The sequence below is a fragment of the Bos taurus genome, chromosome 23, assembly GCF_002263795.3.
Source record: "Bos taurus isolate L1 Dominette 01449 registration number 42190680 breed Hereford chromosome 23, ARS-UCD2.0, whole genome shotgun sequence".
Classification (NCBI taxonomy): Eukaryota; Metazoa; Chordata; class Mammalia; order Artiodactyla; family Bovidae; genus Bos; species Bos taurus.
This window is the reverse complement of record NC_037350.1, coordinates 47,646,034-47,663,595: the sequence shown is the minus strand read 5'-3', so window position 1 is coordinate 47,663,595 and position 17,562 is coordinate 47,646,034. Positions and strand designations below refer to the sequence as shown.

The following is a 17,562-nucleotide window of genomic DNA, read 5'->3' as shown; positions in this document are numbered from 1 at the left end:
CTGGGACGCCTGCGAGAATTCTCTATACTTGAAACCTACGCTCGGCGGAGGCGCCGCCTCCCGGGAGAGGGAGGGTGCAAGAAGGGGCGGGTCCATTTAAATACCGACGAGGCGCGCCTCCCCATTGGCAGCCGGCCTGTCCATCTCCAGGGGGGCGGGGCGTCCCGGGGGCTGGAGTGCGGTACCTGGGCGAGAGGCGCACCAGAAAGCCCACGTTGGCCGCTGCGGGCAGCGCGGCTCCGAGAGGCGGTAGCCTGCGAACTCCGGCGCCACCGCCGCCGCCGCTCCGCGCCCCGGCCCGCGTCCCTCCCATCCCTTCTGCGAACCGGGGTTAGGCCGGGGTGGGGGCAGCCGAGTCAGCACGGAACGGAGAGCAGGATCCTCACCGCCTGCGCTCGGGCAGGGGAGCAGCGCGCCAAGATCTCGAGAGCGATCCGGAGACCGAGGGGCGCGGAGTTTGTGAGAGAGAAGGAAGTTCAAGCCTTGCCGAGAGGGTTGGCACCTTGGGACGCCTTGTCGCCACGGCCGGGGCCCTCCGGCGGGGGCACTTCACGGCGGCCGCGCGAGCAAGGCGCAGGCGTGCGCGGGGGCGATGCCGGGCATCCCCCGACGCTGGTGAGCCGCCCCGGGAGGGCTGTGCGCCGGCAGCTGAACCCTAAAGTAACTGCCCCCTGACTCGCCCAGGGGCGAGGACGCCCGCCGCAGCGCGGCCCGGACTCGGACGCACCTGGCCTGGACCTTGCGCCTCCGGAGACCTCCGCGGGAGTGCGGGGTTTCCCCTTGCCCCTCCAGTGGTTCTGCGGAGGGGATCGCGCCCCCTCCGCCTCCCTTCCAGTCCGGGCAACTGGGGGCGCCCCAGAAAACCATGAGAGATAAGGACTGAGGCCGGGAAGGGGAAGCGAGCCCGCCGAGAGGTGGCGGGGGGAGCTGTTCACGCCAAGGGCCACCGCGGCCGCGCTCCGGCCTCGCTCCGCCGCTCCACGCCTCGCGGGGCCCGCGGGGCCCGCCCGGCCCGGCGGGGATGCTGGGGCGGACGGCGCAGTGGCTGTGCTGGTGGTGGGGGCTGTTGTGCAGCTTCTGCGGGCCCCCGCCCCTGCCCGCCGCCGCCGCAGCCGGGGGGGCGTTGCTGGGGGACGGCGGGAGCCCGGGCCACGCGGAGCGGCCACCCCCGCCGCAGACCTCCTCCTCGGGCTTCCTGTACCGGCGGCTCAAGACGCACGAGAAGCGGGAGATGCAGAAAGAGATCCTGTCGGTGCTGGGGCTCCCGCACCGGCCGCGGCCCCTGCACGGCCTCCCGCAGCCCCCGGTATTCCCGCAGCAGCAGCAGCCAGCTCGCGGGGAGCCCCCGCCCGGACGGCTGAAGTCTGCGCCCCTCTTCATGCTGGACCTGTACAACGCCCTGTCCGCCGACGACGAGGAGGACGGGGCTTCGGACGAGGAGAGGCGGCAGCCCGGGCAGCGCGGAGGGGCCGACGCGTCCCAGCCCCGGTCCCCATCGTCGGGCGCCGCGCACCCCCTCGGCAGCGGGAGCCTCCTGGCCACCGGGCCTGGCGGCGGCGCGTCCCCACTGACGAGCGCGCAGGACAGCGCCTTTCTCAACGACGCCGATATGGTCATGAGCTTTGTGAACCTGGGTAAGTATCGGGGGCGGGGTGAGTGGGTGGGTAGCGTAAAGACCAGAACATCCTCCCCTTTCCAGTCTCCTGGGCGCGGGGCGTGAGAGGGTGGAGGAGCCCCTGGCGCTGGGGCCCAGGCGGGGAAGCGCGGACCCGCCAGCTGCCCTCGCACCACCTGCGCGGCCCGGGGGCGGGAGAGGGGACGGCACGTGAGTTCCCAGCCCCGGGCTGCTCGCCGCGGCGCAGGGGCGGCTGGGGCACTGGGCCGCGAATGCGGCGCTGGCTGGCGCGTCTCCGCGAGCCGCCCGAGCACAGTCCGCGCTTTTCCCAATTGGTGCCCGGCTCGGGCCCCGTTAACTCGACTGTGACAAAAAAGTCCGGCCCGAGTGGGGCCAGCTGGGACGGAGATGGCGCTTCAACACTTTCCCCCTCCTGTTTTGTTCGGCGTCCTCAACTCTGAGAGTGCCTGTTCTCCCATCGGGATCTCAGAGAATCCCGGAGCAGCTGAGAACTTAAGGAAAGTTGACGACTGTGGTTAAGTAGTGTCCACCGATCTGGGGGGAGAGGGATGCACAAGGAAGTCCCGAAAGGACCGCGGGAGGCTCGCCAGCCCCGGCCAGGCTGGGCTCGCGCGGGCTTGGGGTCGCTCCCCTAGTACCCTCGGCTCACATGTCTTTGGCCCGAGCCCCCAAAGGCTGAACTCCTGATCAGCTCGGCCCAAGCTGCACGGGCAGAGAAAGGGTGCGGGTTGGGGGCTGGGGTTGGGCCGGGAGCTGGTCTGAACCGGTTGCCAGGCAACAGAATGGAAATTCAAGGGCGGCTAAATCGGGCTCAGCCGCAAATGTTCTGTGGCAAACCCGGACCGAGTCAGAGCTTTTCCCCCTCGCGTCTTCGCATCTGTAAATGAGAACGGCGTGAGGAGGACTTTTCCCAGAATCTGTGCCTCCGATCTGTGCTCCTCTTCATTCATAAACTGACTCAGCGTAGACGCAGCGATGTAGGGGCCGCGCTCTAGCCAGGGAGAAGTGGGGCGCAGGAGCCACGACCGGAGCGGGCGCAGCCGCGCGGTGGGGTGGGTCTCCGCGGACTTCCCTTCCGGGGCGAGACGCGCGGCTCTGCCCAGGCCCCGAAGTGGGTTTGCAGGCATTGCCAGAGCAGCACCCGCGTCTCCAAGCCACGTCGGAGACGTCCGTCTTTTAAGGACAATCCCCATGTCAAAACCCTTAAGCGAGTCCTTTATAAGTCTGTCAAGGAGAGAATCAACTCCGCTGAGCTTTGGGGGAAGAAAGGACTGGGGCGGAGGGGCGGGGTTCCGAGGGTATGGAGCAAGACCGCAGACGTCCGAGGGGTGCAGGCATCTTCCTGGGAAACTCCTGACGCAGAATCTCACAGGGACTGGAGGCTCCAGGCCTGCCTGTCTGGCTCCTTGCAGCGCCACGGGTTCTGATTGGACAGGAGTTTTCACAATTTATTGGGATCAAAGCCAAGGTGGAGCCACCTCCAAGAAGTATTCTAAGGAAATTCTCAAGCCAGTCAGTCAAGCTGGGGCACCGGGGAGGCACCAGTGCTGTTCCTTATTCTAACATCCCTGCTGCTTCTGTCTTAGTAAATTCCATCCCCTGCCCTCGTCCTCATTACCCCCCCTCTAATCCCCTAAATTTCTTCCCTTGGAGAAATGTTTCATTGCCTTTTGGGGGTAATCCCCGACTTGAACAAAGTGGGAAGAATAGCACTTGTGACTTCTTCAGAGACAGTTGTATCACACTTTCCAGAAAACAGTTCTTAGGCTTAAGGTCGTGGTTCTCCATCTGGCACACGTGATGCTGGACTGCTCCCCAGAGCAGTTAAGTCAGAATCTTAGTGGCCACGGTCCAGAAGCCCTGGCATGGGAGATACCACCTGGTATCTGAAGGCAATCAGATCACTCCAGAAAGCAGTTAACAGCAATGCTTCTTTATGTCAGTGGCTCCCAAACATTGCTGTGCATGAGTCACCTGGAGGGCTTTTAGGCCTAGATGTCCAGGTGGTACCCCCATCAGTTAAATCAATGTGTGGCTGAAAGCTGGATATCAGCGTTTTTTAAAGATCCTCGGGTGATTCCAATGTCTGAGAACCACTGGTATTTGAAATTGTACGTTGGCCTGAGGCAAGTTTGTAAAGTTTGACATTCACTGTTTAGTGACCTCCAAGTTCTCTCTCCTTGCTTTTCTGAGCTTTCCAGGTCTACAGGTACACGTGGCTTCTGAAGCTTGAAGCTGTTTGTCAACTCTAATCCTGCGAAAGCAACCGTTTAACATAGTATCTCCCTAGGGATTTTTCAGAAAGATTTTTAAAGATTCAAAAAATAGCACTGAAAAATCCTAAAAGAACTCAATAATAGTGTCATTTCAGGCCAGGGACCAGCTGTTACAAAACAAAAGAGACTCCTAGGTAGGGAATTCTGCCCCAAGCCCTTCTTAGACTTTGTGATTGCAAGTTATAGCTATCTGTAGATCCGGTTCTGGACTCCACATGGGTAGAGGAGAAAACCTTTCCAGGTAAGTTGAATCCAAGTCAGAAGCCATGCCACCTGCCACTCAAGCAATGCTATTTAATATTAATCCATTTAGCAGTAGGAAAGGAGGATTTTATTATGAGAGGCTAAAAATGTGATGAAATCTGATTATCATAGCTTTGACCATTAGGACAGTACATTTGAAAGAAGTAATTGCTTGTGCTGTGCTAAGTCGCTTCAGTTGTGTCCAACTCTTTGCGACCCTATGGGCTGTAGCCCACTGGGTTCCTCTGTCCATGGGGATTCTCCAGGCAAGAATATTGGAGTGGGTTGCCGTGCCCTCCTTCAGGGGATCTTCCTGACCCAGGGATGGAACCTGTGGCTCTTATGATTCCTGAGTTGGCAGGTGGGTTCTTTACCACTAGCGCCACCTGGGAAGCTCAGTAATTGTTTCGCAATGTGGATTCTCTAAGGGTGTTGAGACAATCCACAGATTTCTTCCTCCCTGTCAACGGCGTGTTAAGTTACTGTATTACATGACTAAAAGAACCCTACAGAAGGTGGCAGGATGGATTTTAAAGTGTTCTTATATACCTACTGAGTTAGGTAAGTTACAAACTGAAAGTTACAAATTAAAAACTGTAGGTCTAAGGGAATGTGTTACATCGTTGTGAACATCCTCTTGGGACAGAGGAGTAACTTACTCATGAAATACATTGAAAAGGCCTGGAGCCTTGTCAGTCAGAGACGCATCATCAGGAAGCATGAATCAACAGGATACATTTCTTTTGCGTGTCCCCAAGGCTGGTCATCTGGCTGCTGTCTGTGTTGATGGCTTTACACTCTCTGGGTGAGCAGTCTGTTGATGTATAACTTCTTTCGTTCTAACCGGCTGGTGTGCAGAGTGCCCGCCAGGCAAGCTGAGTGCTCGTTAACCTGCATTCAATCCCGGCCATGGGTGCCTTTTCCTGCTTGTTTCCTAGCGCTGAAAATGTCTTGGCAGCCTGAGAAGCAAGCCTGCCAATGTGACCTTGGAGAAGTATCCTGAACTGTCTCGGGTCTTAGCTTAAAGCTCACCTTTGAGAAGAAACCTCCTCTAACCACTTGGTAGGAACTGCTGCGGCCCCCACCTTCCCTCACTTGTTTACGGTCACCGTACCCTGTTGATTTCCTTGGTTTCACTTATCACAGGGAGTGCTGTTTTTTTTTCTTTTAAAATTTGCTTACTCATTTTGTTTGTCACCACTCTAGGATGTCAGCCTCAGAAAGCAGCCAGGCTTATCCACTGTTGTAACCGAAGTTCCTAACACAATGCTGAGCATACTGAAGGTGCTTAATCAAGAGGGAGTGAAAGTAGGCATATTCATGTAAAATTCGTATTTCACGAATCTGCTTAGGGGATATCTGATTTTATTTAGCTCATTTACAAGTGGCATACTGATTTTTATGAACTTTAACGTATTTATCTGGCCTGAGCTGGGTCTTCATTGCCTCACATGGGCTTTGCCTAGTTGCGGTGAGTGGGGGCGTCTCTTTGGTGCAGGGGCCTCTGATTGCAGTGGTCGCTGTTGCTTGTTGCAGAGCACAGGCGGGCGGGCTTAGTGGCCCTGAGGCATGCGGGATCCTCGCAGATGAGGGATCGAACCCGTGTTCCCTGCGTTGACAGGTGGATTCTTAACCACTGGACCAGCAGGAAAATCCCTACTTGATTTTTTTTTAAACTTTTTGTATTGGGGTATAGCTGATTAACAATGTTGTGATGGTTTCAGGTGAACAACAAGAACCTACATGATTTTTATTAAGTAAAACATTTGAGGTAAGTGAAGACAGGTAATCTCAGCGTCTGAGATTCATGATATCTGATGCATATTTTCAGGCTTTATTAAACACCTTTCTATTAGTTACCTGTGTGTATATTAATTCATAATAGGCATTACGTTTGAGAGTAGTGCAAAGTTTTAGTTAAATCTCTGCATGTCAGACTTTATTTTAAATTAATGAGGTATTGATCTACAGATGCTAGTGAAAGTCACTCAGTGGTGTCCAACTTTTTGCGACCCCATGGACCATACAGTCCATGGAGTTCTCCAGGCCAGAATACTGGAGTGGGTAGCCTTTCCCTTCTGTAGGGGATCTTCCAACCCAGGGATTGAACCCAGGTCTCCCGAATAGAAGGCAGATTCTTGACCAGTTGAGCCACCAGGGAAGCCCGCAGATGCTAGGATAAAATGAAAAAAAAAAAAAAAAAAAAACCCACTCAAATTATGGTCAGAAAAAGGAATCAGCATGTGTTCCTACCAGTAACAAGAAACTTATTGTACTAAAAATACTGGCAATCTTCTGAACAAAATTACTCTTGGGAAACATAAATTAGAAGAAAAATGGAGTACTCTTTCCTTGGATTTGTAACCAGATACACTGTAGTGTCTTTTTCTTATATGATCAGTGGGCCTATTTTTCATTTAAGCTGCCTGTGTTTAGGAAGATTTTTGTTAGGAGAAAATAAATCCATGCCTGCAAGCTATTCACAGCAAAAATAGTTTGAAGAACTTGATTGCAGGAGTGTGGCTCAGAAAAGCAGTGGATGGTCCCCTAAAGAGATTTCAAATACTAAATGTGAAATTCAGTGGTATTTCAACCAAGTTGTACAAAATGTTCTTAAACTTGGATCAAAGGGCAAGCAGATACCATTGTTTAGCTCTCAGATGGTGCTTCCTCTGAATGTCCTTCTAAGAATGGGTATAAATCCTTTTTAGATGTGTTGAGTCATTCTTAGTTCCTCTGTTGAGAACTTAACTTTGATTCGCATAGAGGAAGGATCCCTAGTGATATAAACATCTGTGTCAGTGAAAAAATCCCCACAGTTCAGCACTTTCTTCAGCGTGTAATTGCTTCAGCCCCGTACCTTCAGAGTTTGGCTACTTTGAATGTTGAGTTTCACACGTTTGCTTAGATATGGGAGTGAGAGGGTGAATACTGGATATCAGAGAGTCTCAGATGACCAGTCGCTCTGGTCTTTGCCTCTCTCCCGTCTGTTTATGAAGCTGAGTTAGGAAAGTGAGGCGAGTACCATTTCTTGGGTCCAGTCAGCTTTGGGTACTTTTCCCTCTCCTGTTTACCATCCTGTGTTTAACAATGGATTATTCCATGGGAGGCTCTGTTTTTCTTAATATGAAGACATTGCACTTTTAATTTTTCCATTTGAGCCTTATTCTAGTTTTTCAGTCTTTCCTCTTGTCTAAATTTGTGACATCGCCTTTGATGCCTCCAGCAGTGGGAAGACAAGTGGGCGATATTTTAATCAGATCATCGTGTTCCAGAGTAGTCCAAGCTTCCGTAAGTATGAGTAAAAGGAGTAGAAACCAGTGTAGACACTTGCTACGATCTGAGCCCTTGAGAGGCCCATGCGTATACACAGCTGTTACACATTAACCTTCCTCCCCCTCCCCCCCCATGCTGACCATCACTCTACCCAGCCTGTCCCAGGCAGATGACATAGCTGTCCTGGCCGCGTGGTGTCACCCAGGGGCTGGTGTGGGGGGCGGCTGGCATCTTCTCCTCCCCTCTGTTTTCCCCACAAAGAGCTGGTGTGTACTGCTGTCTTCATTTCTGTTTTTGTCGTGACAGCCGAGTTGCTTTTATGTAAGCACATTTTCTCATAATATTCTTACCTTCTGGCTCCCCTCTCTTCCACCTTTTGTCCTCTGGAAACTTGGGACCAGAAAATGCCCCTAGTCCTACCAGCTATTTAGGATAGTGGTGACACTTGTGTTAAGGCGAAGGAAAGCCAGTCTTGTTTTCATGAAAGCTAGTTAAAGAACCGGGGATATATCAACCTCTACAGTCTTAGTGCATGCCAGAAATTCTTGAAACTGCAGTAATATCTGTTTTTTAATGGTTTTTAGTTTTAATTTTTGTGTTATTTATTTAAAATTTTTTCATTATAGTTGATTTACAGAGATGTGTTAGTTTCAGTTGTAGAGCAAAATGATTCCGTTATCCATATATATATGTATCATGTATCTTTTTTGGATTCTTTTCCCTAACATGCTATTACCAGATATCGAGTATGTTCCTGTGCTATACAGTAGGTCCTTATTGGTTATCCATTTCATATATAGTAGCATATGTATCAGAGAAGGCAGTGGCACCCCACTCTAGTACTCTTGCCTGGACAATCCCATGGACGGAGGAGCCTGGTTGGCTGCAGTCCATGGGGTCGCGAAGAGTCGGACACGACTGAGTGACTTCACTTTCACTTTTCACTTTCATGCGTTGGAGAAGGAAATGGCAACCCACTCTAGTGTTCTTGCCTGGAGAATCCCAGGGACGGGGGAGCCTGGTGGGCCGCTGTCTCTGGGGTTGCACAGAGTCGGATACGACTGAAGCGACTTAGCAGCAGCAGCATATATATGTTAATCCCAAACTCCTAATTTAGTACCCCCTCCAAGCTTTAGAAATAAGACATTGTAGTCTGCTGAAGTTGATTGGACTTTTTGGCTCCACTTACTAGTGTTTTGAAAATGTTGTGCTCTGCAATTATTTTTTCCCACTGTCAATAAGTAGAATTTCAGCCTCCTTATGAAGCTAGACCCTGGAGCTGGCTGGAGACATGGAGCTATCTTCCATGACATTGCTTTTCTGGAGGAACATGCCCAGCAGTGGACAACGTGTTTTTTTAAGCTGGGTTTCCTTTATCCATTGGCAGCTAGGGATGATCCATTTGTGTCATCCATAGGTCCTAGAATTTACAGCGTGAAAGTTTCATGTCATCTCTTCTGTTTGTAGTTACACTTGTGAGAGGTACTTGGGCCCACTTCCTCCTCACTGCTGGTGCGTCTCAAGCTGAGGAACGACCAACAGAACCACTGAGAGCCTAAAGCATCTGAGAAATAGGGCCATAGAGTTGTTGGTCAGACGTGAGTGGATAATTCAGGAGAAATTAAAAGCATGCAAGACTGCAGCCCAGGGCAAAAGGTGGGGAGCCCAGATCTGGAATTTTGTGGATTTTCTTTTAGTGGATAGCATTCTCTCCTAGAACTCTGCTTTTAGAAAAGAAAAACAAAAACTAAGCATCTCTATAAATATCCTCTTCTTTGGTATGCCGAAGGACCGTTGACCTTAAAGAATTGTTTTCTTCTCCAAAAATGAGCTGAAAACCACGTTGCCCTGAGCAGCATTGTTCTACTGATGTTCACAGGCTCTGATTCTCTTCCTGCCCTGCCCATGTCCATTATTAAGCAGACTAGGTCCATAATAGAGATGCTATCTAAATTGCATCAGGTAATTCCTGGATGGGTCCCCACGGTCCAGTTATCTCCAACCCAGTCCCAGATGACTGGGCCGAAGACTCCCCTGCAAGCATTTTTGCAGAATGAGGTTCTAGTTCCGAGTGGGAGAGCCTTCCTGGCCCTTGGGTTCATGGGCACACGCCCTTGGTTTCTGATCCTGCCAGATAGGTCGGGGATTGTCCCACGCTTCAGACGTCCTTGCTCCGTCGTGCTGACTTTATGTTCAGATTGTTTTCTCATCATCTGAGCGGTCCGAGGGGGGAGGAGCGGGCTGACTTCTCAGCAGGCAGGCGGCACAGCCCAGGAGCCCTCTCTCCGCCGAACTTTGAAACCAGCCGACAGCTTTATTACGACTCCCCTGCCCCTTAGCCTTTTTACCTTGTCCAGGGTGGAACTTCCAGCCCTCCACATCTGTGTCTGTTGGTGGGGGTTCCTGTGTTTACAGTCTTGTTGGCTTCCTGTTCACGAACACGGGCTGGCAGAAAATTCTGACTCGCGTATCGGGAGAGCAGGAACTAACCACTGCCTCGTCTGGGTTATTTTCTATGGTGATGTGGCTGGGAGACTTTTATAATCAACCTTGATCTCTGAGACCACTTACTTTCTCCCCACGTCCCCTTTCAATCTACGAATTGACATACCCTAAAGACAGAGCTTTGAAAACTACGCAATGAAGGACTAAAAGTCTCACTTCCCCCCAGATGTTATTGAACACACCTCTATCAGAACAAAGTAGCAGAGAACCTGCACAGTAAAAATACTTTCTAGAACAGTCTGTCTATAGTAAAACTGAGAGAAAAGCTCGGATTTCCTACATATGCCCATACCTCCTCATGCGTACACCCCCTCCCAGGACCACCATTCCCCACCAGACTGGTACACAGCTTCCAGTCAATGACCCTGCGTGGACACAGTATCACGCAGGGTCCATAGTTTGCATTATTGCTCACCATTGGTCTTCTGCATTCTCTGGGTTTGGATGAATGTTTAATGACATGTGTCCATGGTTATGGTATCATATGGAGTAGTTCCACCTAAAAATCTGTGGAGAAACTGTACATTTAGCTGGAAAAGCAAATCAATAAAAACCCAAAAATTCAACTTAGGCAGAGTTTGGGGGAAGAGAAACAAAATACCTTCGAACAATATTGTTTGGAACTTTACCCCATCAGTATATGAGTAGTTTTGATTGACTTTGCCGGCCTTATTTTGTGTTTCTGTGCGTTGACAGCAATTCCATTAGAAACCTCTCTCTCTCTCTTTTTTTTTTATATAAGTCTAGGAGTTTAAAGTCTTTTTTCCTCCACATGCTTTCAGTGAGGTGTCTGTCACCATAGTACCTAGACAATCCCTCAGGCAGAGATACGAGCGATTAAATTTCTCCCTGGCTTGTGCCCTGTTTGATCCGTGCTCGGCGGGACTGGGGGAGTAAAAGAAAGCAGCCTGAGGAATGGATAAGAATCAGGAATTCTGTGCTTGTAAATTATTAAAATTTGGGGGGTGGGGGATGTTACTGGGGAGAGGGGTTCAAGTTTTCAGAAAGGAAGAAAAAAATATTGTTAAAACTTCGTGTGAGTTTTGGATGGAGAAACTCAACAAAAATACCTTTTACTCCCTTAGTGGCAGGATCCGGGAACTTGAAAAGGTTTCCTCAGGAGAGACTGTTTAGATCAGATTAAAATTAAATTAACAGAGACTCCATAAACTGGTGGTCTTAGTAGATTAGGCTCATTTGCTTTGAACTGTTTTCCGTGAGAAAAGGCTATACCGATTAATGGTAAATAATGAGAAAAGGCAGTAGTCAAGTAGCATGGTAACCCTCAAGAGTGCTGTTGAACAAATAGCTGGCGATTCGTCTGAGGTAGGTTGGGGATCTGTGAGCATCTCTGTAAATATCGTAAGGTGATACCCTTCACGAATTCCCCCCAGTTCTCCTTGAGTCAGCTATCTGTGTGATTGGGGTATTTTCTTAATTCTAGCTACACAACTCCCTTTATCGCCTGACACATCCCTGTGGAGATGAAACCTCAAAAAGAGGAGCTTGGCACCAGGGCTGTGTCAGTACATTTGAGGACTTCAGCTTGCTTCCGTATCACCTGGCTTAGTGTTCATGGTGGTTTCACACTCTCTGGTGGGAGAGAAATCTTTTCCTCTGTTAAACTTTAATTTCTGTTGGCTGTGCTGGGTCTTTGCTGTTGCACGTGGCTTTCTCTGGTTGCGGGGAGCAGGCACTGTTCATTGTGGTGCCCGGGCTCCTCACGGGGTGGCTTCTCTCACTGTGGAGCATGGCTTTAGGCCCAGGGGCTTCAGTAGCCATGGCATGTGGGTTCTAGAGTGTGCAGGCTTCAGTAGTTGGGCACACGGGCTTGGTTGCTCCTTGGCACGTGGCATTTTCCCGGACCAGAGATTAAACCCATGCCCTCTGCATTGGCAGGTGGATTCTCATGCACTGTGCCACCAGCATCATCCGGGACAGAAGTCTGAGCCAAAAGGCTTATGGAGGGTAAGGTGAGGAGGACTCAAGTGTCTTCAGCTGAAGCTATTGGGAGAGTTGCATTTCTCCTAAGGGCTGTGGAACAGGCCTCTGCATTTTGCTGGGGTCTCTAGGGCAGAATGCCCTCATACCAGCTTTGGGAACCGCTCTCACCAATCTTGCACCTTGCTTGTGTATCTGCTGGCTTAAGGCTGTTTGTCGTACACGCACCTACGTGTCGTCACTGTTAGAGGCGGAAGCCCGGATGGCTCAAGCATGCGAGTGGTACCCTGTGGAGCTTGGTTCCCCCTCTCTCCTCTTGTTTCTCTCTCCTCTTCCTCCCATTAATAAATCTGGCCACCCCACTGCCTTTACTTCCTCTTTTACACCTTTTTCTTTTTCTGTGGTGCTGATGCCTTTGGTTGTCATGAACAGCACGCTGTATACACCTCTTCATGGAGCCTCATAGCTTCTACCACCAAAATGACACCTCGCTCACCAGAGTGGCTAAGCAGCTGGTTTTCTTGAGGGTGATAGAAAGTGCTTTAAGGCCTCTTCAGTGCAGAGTTGAAGAAAGAGCTCTTGATTAAGATTCCAGAAGCTTAAGCCTCCTGTCTTTGTGTTATCCCTTTTTAGCCTGTTCAAGCCACTTAGCCAAATCTCAACGTCTTTCTTTGTCTGTAAATGTGAATATTGGGCTGGATCAGCGTTTTCCTAATAGCATTTCGTGGGACACGTCTCCCAAATGCTCTGCAGAGGAAGAGCGTGGAAGCACTTAGCGTTACATTTTTCTCTTGGAGATCCCGTGTCTGGGAGCATGCTAAAGCTTTGACAAGCCCAGCAGTAGGGAAGTCTGCTAACATGCTTTCTAGAGTTTTTTGAGCTGACTTTTGCTCTGTAACCCCTTTCCCCCATGAAACATCCTTGTGCCATTTCTCTGCCCTAATAGCCTCTCTTGACCCTTCCCGGGTCTCCCTGTAGAGCAGCGGCGGGACCGCAGGCAGCTTCCTTTCCAGCGGCTTCGGCCCTCTCTGGAAGGGCCGCCTGGTGCCGACTTCCACGGGTGGCCCCAGGCCCTCTTTCTTCTCCTGAAGGCAGCCGTGGCTTCGGGCTGTTGCTTGTCTGTGGGTTGTCTCACCATGACTTGCTGGCCTCTCCCACTGTGATGCCAGCAGTCCCCTGCATTCAATTCTTTCTGTTGTAAACACTTGCTAGGGTTTCTCTTTCCCTGGCTGGACCCTGATCACTACAGCCTTTTCATTCTCTAGAATGTAGCAGAGAAACCCCAGACTTTATAATGCTCAGAGGTTCTAGGAGTGTTCCATATGTATATCTTTTATTAATTTTTTCCAACGGCTTTCTTACGGTATCATTGACATACAGTAGGCTGCTTATTTAAAGTATATGATACGATAAACTTTGACTTATATGAGTGCCTCTGAAACCATCACCACAATCAAGATAGTGTATCCAGGGCTATTCTTTTTGAACGGTTGCCTATGCTAGGAAATAGAATAATATCCTAATATAGAGGAAGTGTAGTGAAAATCCCATCTTTCATTGATGCCATTTCAGTTCATGCTTCATTGTATATGCTTGGAACATCCTTAAGAATGGAATTTGCTGAAGATGGCTTGTGAATGATGATTTTGGGTCAGAGAACTCTTCAGGATCAAGCCCGCTCTTTGCAGTGTTGACCGGCCTCCATCCTGTATCTCACCTCCCGTATTTTTTTTTTTTTTATAGGAGCTCATAATAAAAAATGAGATTTCTTCTGATTTCAAGATCAAGCATCTGGGGCCCTTTGGGGATGGTTAGAGACACTGTTGGCATCTCCTTGATACTCAAGCTGAAAGGGTTTGATGCCTCGGGCAAACATCACCAAGATTCTTGCTTGTGTCTCTCTTAAATTCTGGCAGTTGAGGTAGGGCACAAGTCCAAGACATTTAAGAAAGCAGACTCCAGTTTACTCCTGACTTTCCCCTGCTAGGCTCACCCTTCTCCAAGGATCCTGGAAGCTTAAATAGAACTGCATCCTTTTTTTGTGTCGTCTGGGTGAGGGGGGTGTAAGAACATGTAAGTATTGTATTTCTTTATGGCCTTTTGCTTTGAAGAGTGACAGATGTCACTCACCCTATTATCTCAGCAAGGAAGGAAAAGGACTTTACAGCTGTAGATTTACACTAACCATTAGTAGGTGGGGGTTAAGCAGCTCTGTAGTAGGTGCTTTAGTCTCTAAACTGTGTCCCTTTTGGAATCTCGTGGACTGTAGCCAGCCCGGGAGTCTCCCAGCAAGAACACTGGAGTGGGTTGCCATTTCCTTCTCCAGGGGATCTTCCCGATCCAGGGATCAAACCCTCATCTCCAGCACTGGCACATGAATATTTTACCACAGAGCCACCAGGGAAGCCCTAACCATTAGGAGATAGGGGAGAATTTGGAGAACGGAGGTAGAGAATTGTTATCGAGAGTCGTGTTAATGTTCAAAATAGCATCCAGTTACACCATAGAACAGTCTGGTGAAGCTGCTGAGCTCTCTCCTCGCCTCCCCCACCACTCAGCGAAGCTCGCCCACTTTCTACTGTCCTCTTACGGTTTGACTTCTGTCCCCATCACTCTGGGGACATTCTTCTATCAAAGGCGACTAAGCACCCTTCCCCGAGTCTTCACCCTCCTCTCTTAAAGCCTTTAACCTTCTGACACACCTTACCACCTGCTGCACAGTCCTGAGAAATCCTCTGCTTAGCTTCTGTGACTCTGCTTGCTCTTTCCTGGTTCTTTTTCTATATAGCTGTTTGAGAACATTTCCTGAATAAAAAAAAGATTCAGAGGGTTGGCATGTAATACTCGACCTGCACACGGGGCTGGGATCACCGTGGGTTTGGGGTGGGGGAGCCCACTCGGATGCAGGAATGAGGAGGTAACTTGGCTGGGTGGTGCCTTTCGGGTGGTGTGCGTGTAGGCTGAGTGGGCTGCGGTGATGGGGTCTGGGAACTGGGGGATTCTGGTGGCCAGATGTCAGCCCCAGGGAGGTCTCCAGTGGGAGCTCCTGATCACGTGAGCCCGTCTTACTCGCCTGTCCATTCAAAGTGTGGTCAAAGTTTGCTTCTTAAACTGTTTTTGCGCAAGCCCCAGTTGGGTTTTTCAAAATGTCCAAATTTCTGTGGACCCCTACTTGTGTCAAATTCATTAAAAATGAATGATTAGAGAAGGGAAATGGAAAACAAAATACATAAAAAAATCAAACCTCAGTTTGTCAGATCCCACTGGTATAAAATGACTGGTCAAGTGGTTACCAAACTGGGCAGTTTCTGTGTCTGTACCCGTCTCACGGCAGGACAGTCATTCAGTTCAGAGTCAGCACAGATCTCTTGTTGACGCGGTGAAAGCCTTCCTGGAGCCAGCCGGGATGCAGGGGCTTGCTGTGGAAATCTGCACGTGAAGAAGCCTGCGTGGATGGTGGGTGCTGACTGCTCAAGGGCGCCCTTGGTCTAGCCTCATGCCCACATCCAAGCGGTTGCCGGACTTGCCGTTCCTACGTCTGAAATCTCTCACTCCCATCTTCCTCCTGCGTTCTCTTCCCTTGTTCCCCAGATGAGGTCTTTCTGACCTTGGCCTGGGGTGCTGTGCCGGCCGCCCTTGCACCAGCGCCAGCTTGGTGTATCTGTAGCACAGATGTGACCTGTTTCCCCCTCCGTCACCTTCCTTGGCTCCTCCTCTCCTGAGGAGGCCAGGATGCCATCTGACTCCACCCTGTTTCCACTTCATCCCTTCCCTCCTCGTCTCCACTGCCATTCAGCCAGCCACGTCTGCTCCATGATTCCCTTCCTCTGGCTTTTTCTCCCGATTCCTCTCATTTTCGTTGTATCTCTGCCCATTTCCACATTCTCCGTGGGACCTGTTCTCTACAGCCCAGCTCCCAGGCTGTGTTCTTGAGGAAGCCTTCTGGACATTTGCCCACCATGCGCCACGCCTCTTGGAAAGAACGCTGGGGTCTAGTGACCCTCCCCGGAGCAGCACGGCACGTTTGATGGTCAGCTGTGTTGTGGATGAGTTTTGTGTGGTTTAGAGGCAGGAGCTGGGAGCCTTGTGTTCCCGTGAGGGCTCTGCCACCTGCTTGCTGGGGGATTTGGGCAAATCACCTTCCACACCCACGTCCCTGATTGTTCATCGTGTGATGCTTTGTTCACCTGGACGCCTCTTCTCTCCCCAGTACCTGGCACCGTGCCTTACTTTACACGTACTCAATAGATGCTCGTGGGGTGGGTGGGGGTCAGTTTCTCTATATGTAATGACTGCGTGTGGTGGTCTCTCTCTCTCTCTCCTTGCAATAACCCCGGCTGTTGGAGAGAAGCCTCAGGGTGGTGAATCCCTGCAGGTCAGAGGCACGCTTCTGAACTTCCATGGGCAACGGTGGTGATAAAACAAGACACTGCCTTCTTGCTGGGTTTACATTCTGTGACTTTCTGGATGGTGGAGGGAAGGGAAAAAAAGGCCTTGGAAAGGAGAAATGTTATTTTTCCTCTCTCTGATGTCAGTCATTATGACTTTAAGAAGTGTTCATGGAGTCAGAAGTGCTGCCGGGTCTAAATTTAAGTTTCCAGCTTGTGCCCTGACTCCGCCTGCAGGTGCCGACGCAAAATACTTATCTTGTCAGCTTCTCCTGGAGTCAGCTGGCTCGGCTGCCATCGTGAAGGTGTTAGACACTGTTTGCATAAGGGCTGAGGGGGTGACATCATGTCTATTGAAGCGAAGTCACTCAGCTCCCCACTAAGCAACAGAGAGTGTTTAAAAACCCAAACTGGATCAAAACTCAGGGCAGGGTTGAGATTCCCCTACCAGGAGCAGTGAGGGCTGGCCAGGTCGAGGGTGGTCTCTTGAGTGGGTGCCCGGAGCAGACAGGAGTTATCACCCCCACCTGTCTTCTTTCCAGACGATTGGGGAAATGAATCAGGCAGAATGAACCTCTGAGCAGTCAGTCGGAGAGAAGGCTTAAGTGGGAGCAAGTGGGTCCAAATGGGTTGGAAAAAAACGTCAAATGAGAGTAAGAGCATGCGAAATGGGATGTTTCTCTTTTTATTGGCTGTTAGAGAAGTTGTTTAAACAGCTCTTTAGTCCTTAAATTATGTATCGTGAGACAGGTAGGTCTTGGGACAGAGAAACTTGTTTCCCTTCCTGACCCACTTTCATTTTGCCCTCCTTACCGGAGTATGCCAGACGTAAGCATTCTCATTTCCAGGATATGTATTAGCCCTAGTGTGGAGGGAAGGGAAGCAGCAAATGTAGTTCTTTCACAGTTGACTTGCGGAGCTGTAGGATGTTGCCACGGGAACTATGAGAATGAGATGCGTCCGTCTCATCAAGTGATGATCTGGTGTGTTTTACACCTTTTAAATATATGTAGCTGTACTTTGCATTTTTTAGGAGAAAAACTAAATTTCTAGTTTGGCTGCAGACAAAAAATCAAGTGGGATGAAAATATTTTAAATCAGAGAAAACAAAGCGCTGAGTGAATAAAGTAGTTGCAGAGGAAGGTACAGTATCAGTTAAATCACTCAGTCGTGTCCGACTCTCTGCGACCCCATGAATCACAGCACACCAGGCCTCCCTGTCCATCACCAACTCCCGGAGTTCACTCAGACTCACGTCCATCGAGTCAGTGATGCCATCCAGCCATCTCATCCTCTG

At 50.3% G+C, this 17,562-nt stretch overlaps 1 protein-coding gene across 3 annotated transcripts in view; it reads left to right on the top strand.

Annotated features, from left to right (window-relative positions):
- Window positions 1-203: 203 nt before the first annotated feature.
- The window catches only part of BMP6 (bone morphogenetic protein 6), a 161,055-nt gene continuing 143,696 nt past the window's right edge, over window positions 204-17,562 (top strand). For all 3 annotated transcript variants that reach the window (XM_005223892.5, XM_002697620.6, XM_059880687.1), the window contains exon 1: window positions 204-1,634. In XM_005223892.5, the coding sequence (XP_005223949.1) occupies window positions 1,022-1,634 (613 nt within the window). In that variant the 5' untranslated portion in view covers window positions 204-1,021. The remainder of the gene's footprint in view (window positions 1,635-17,562) is intronic.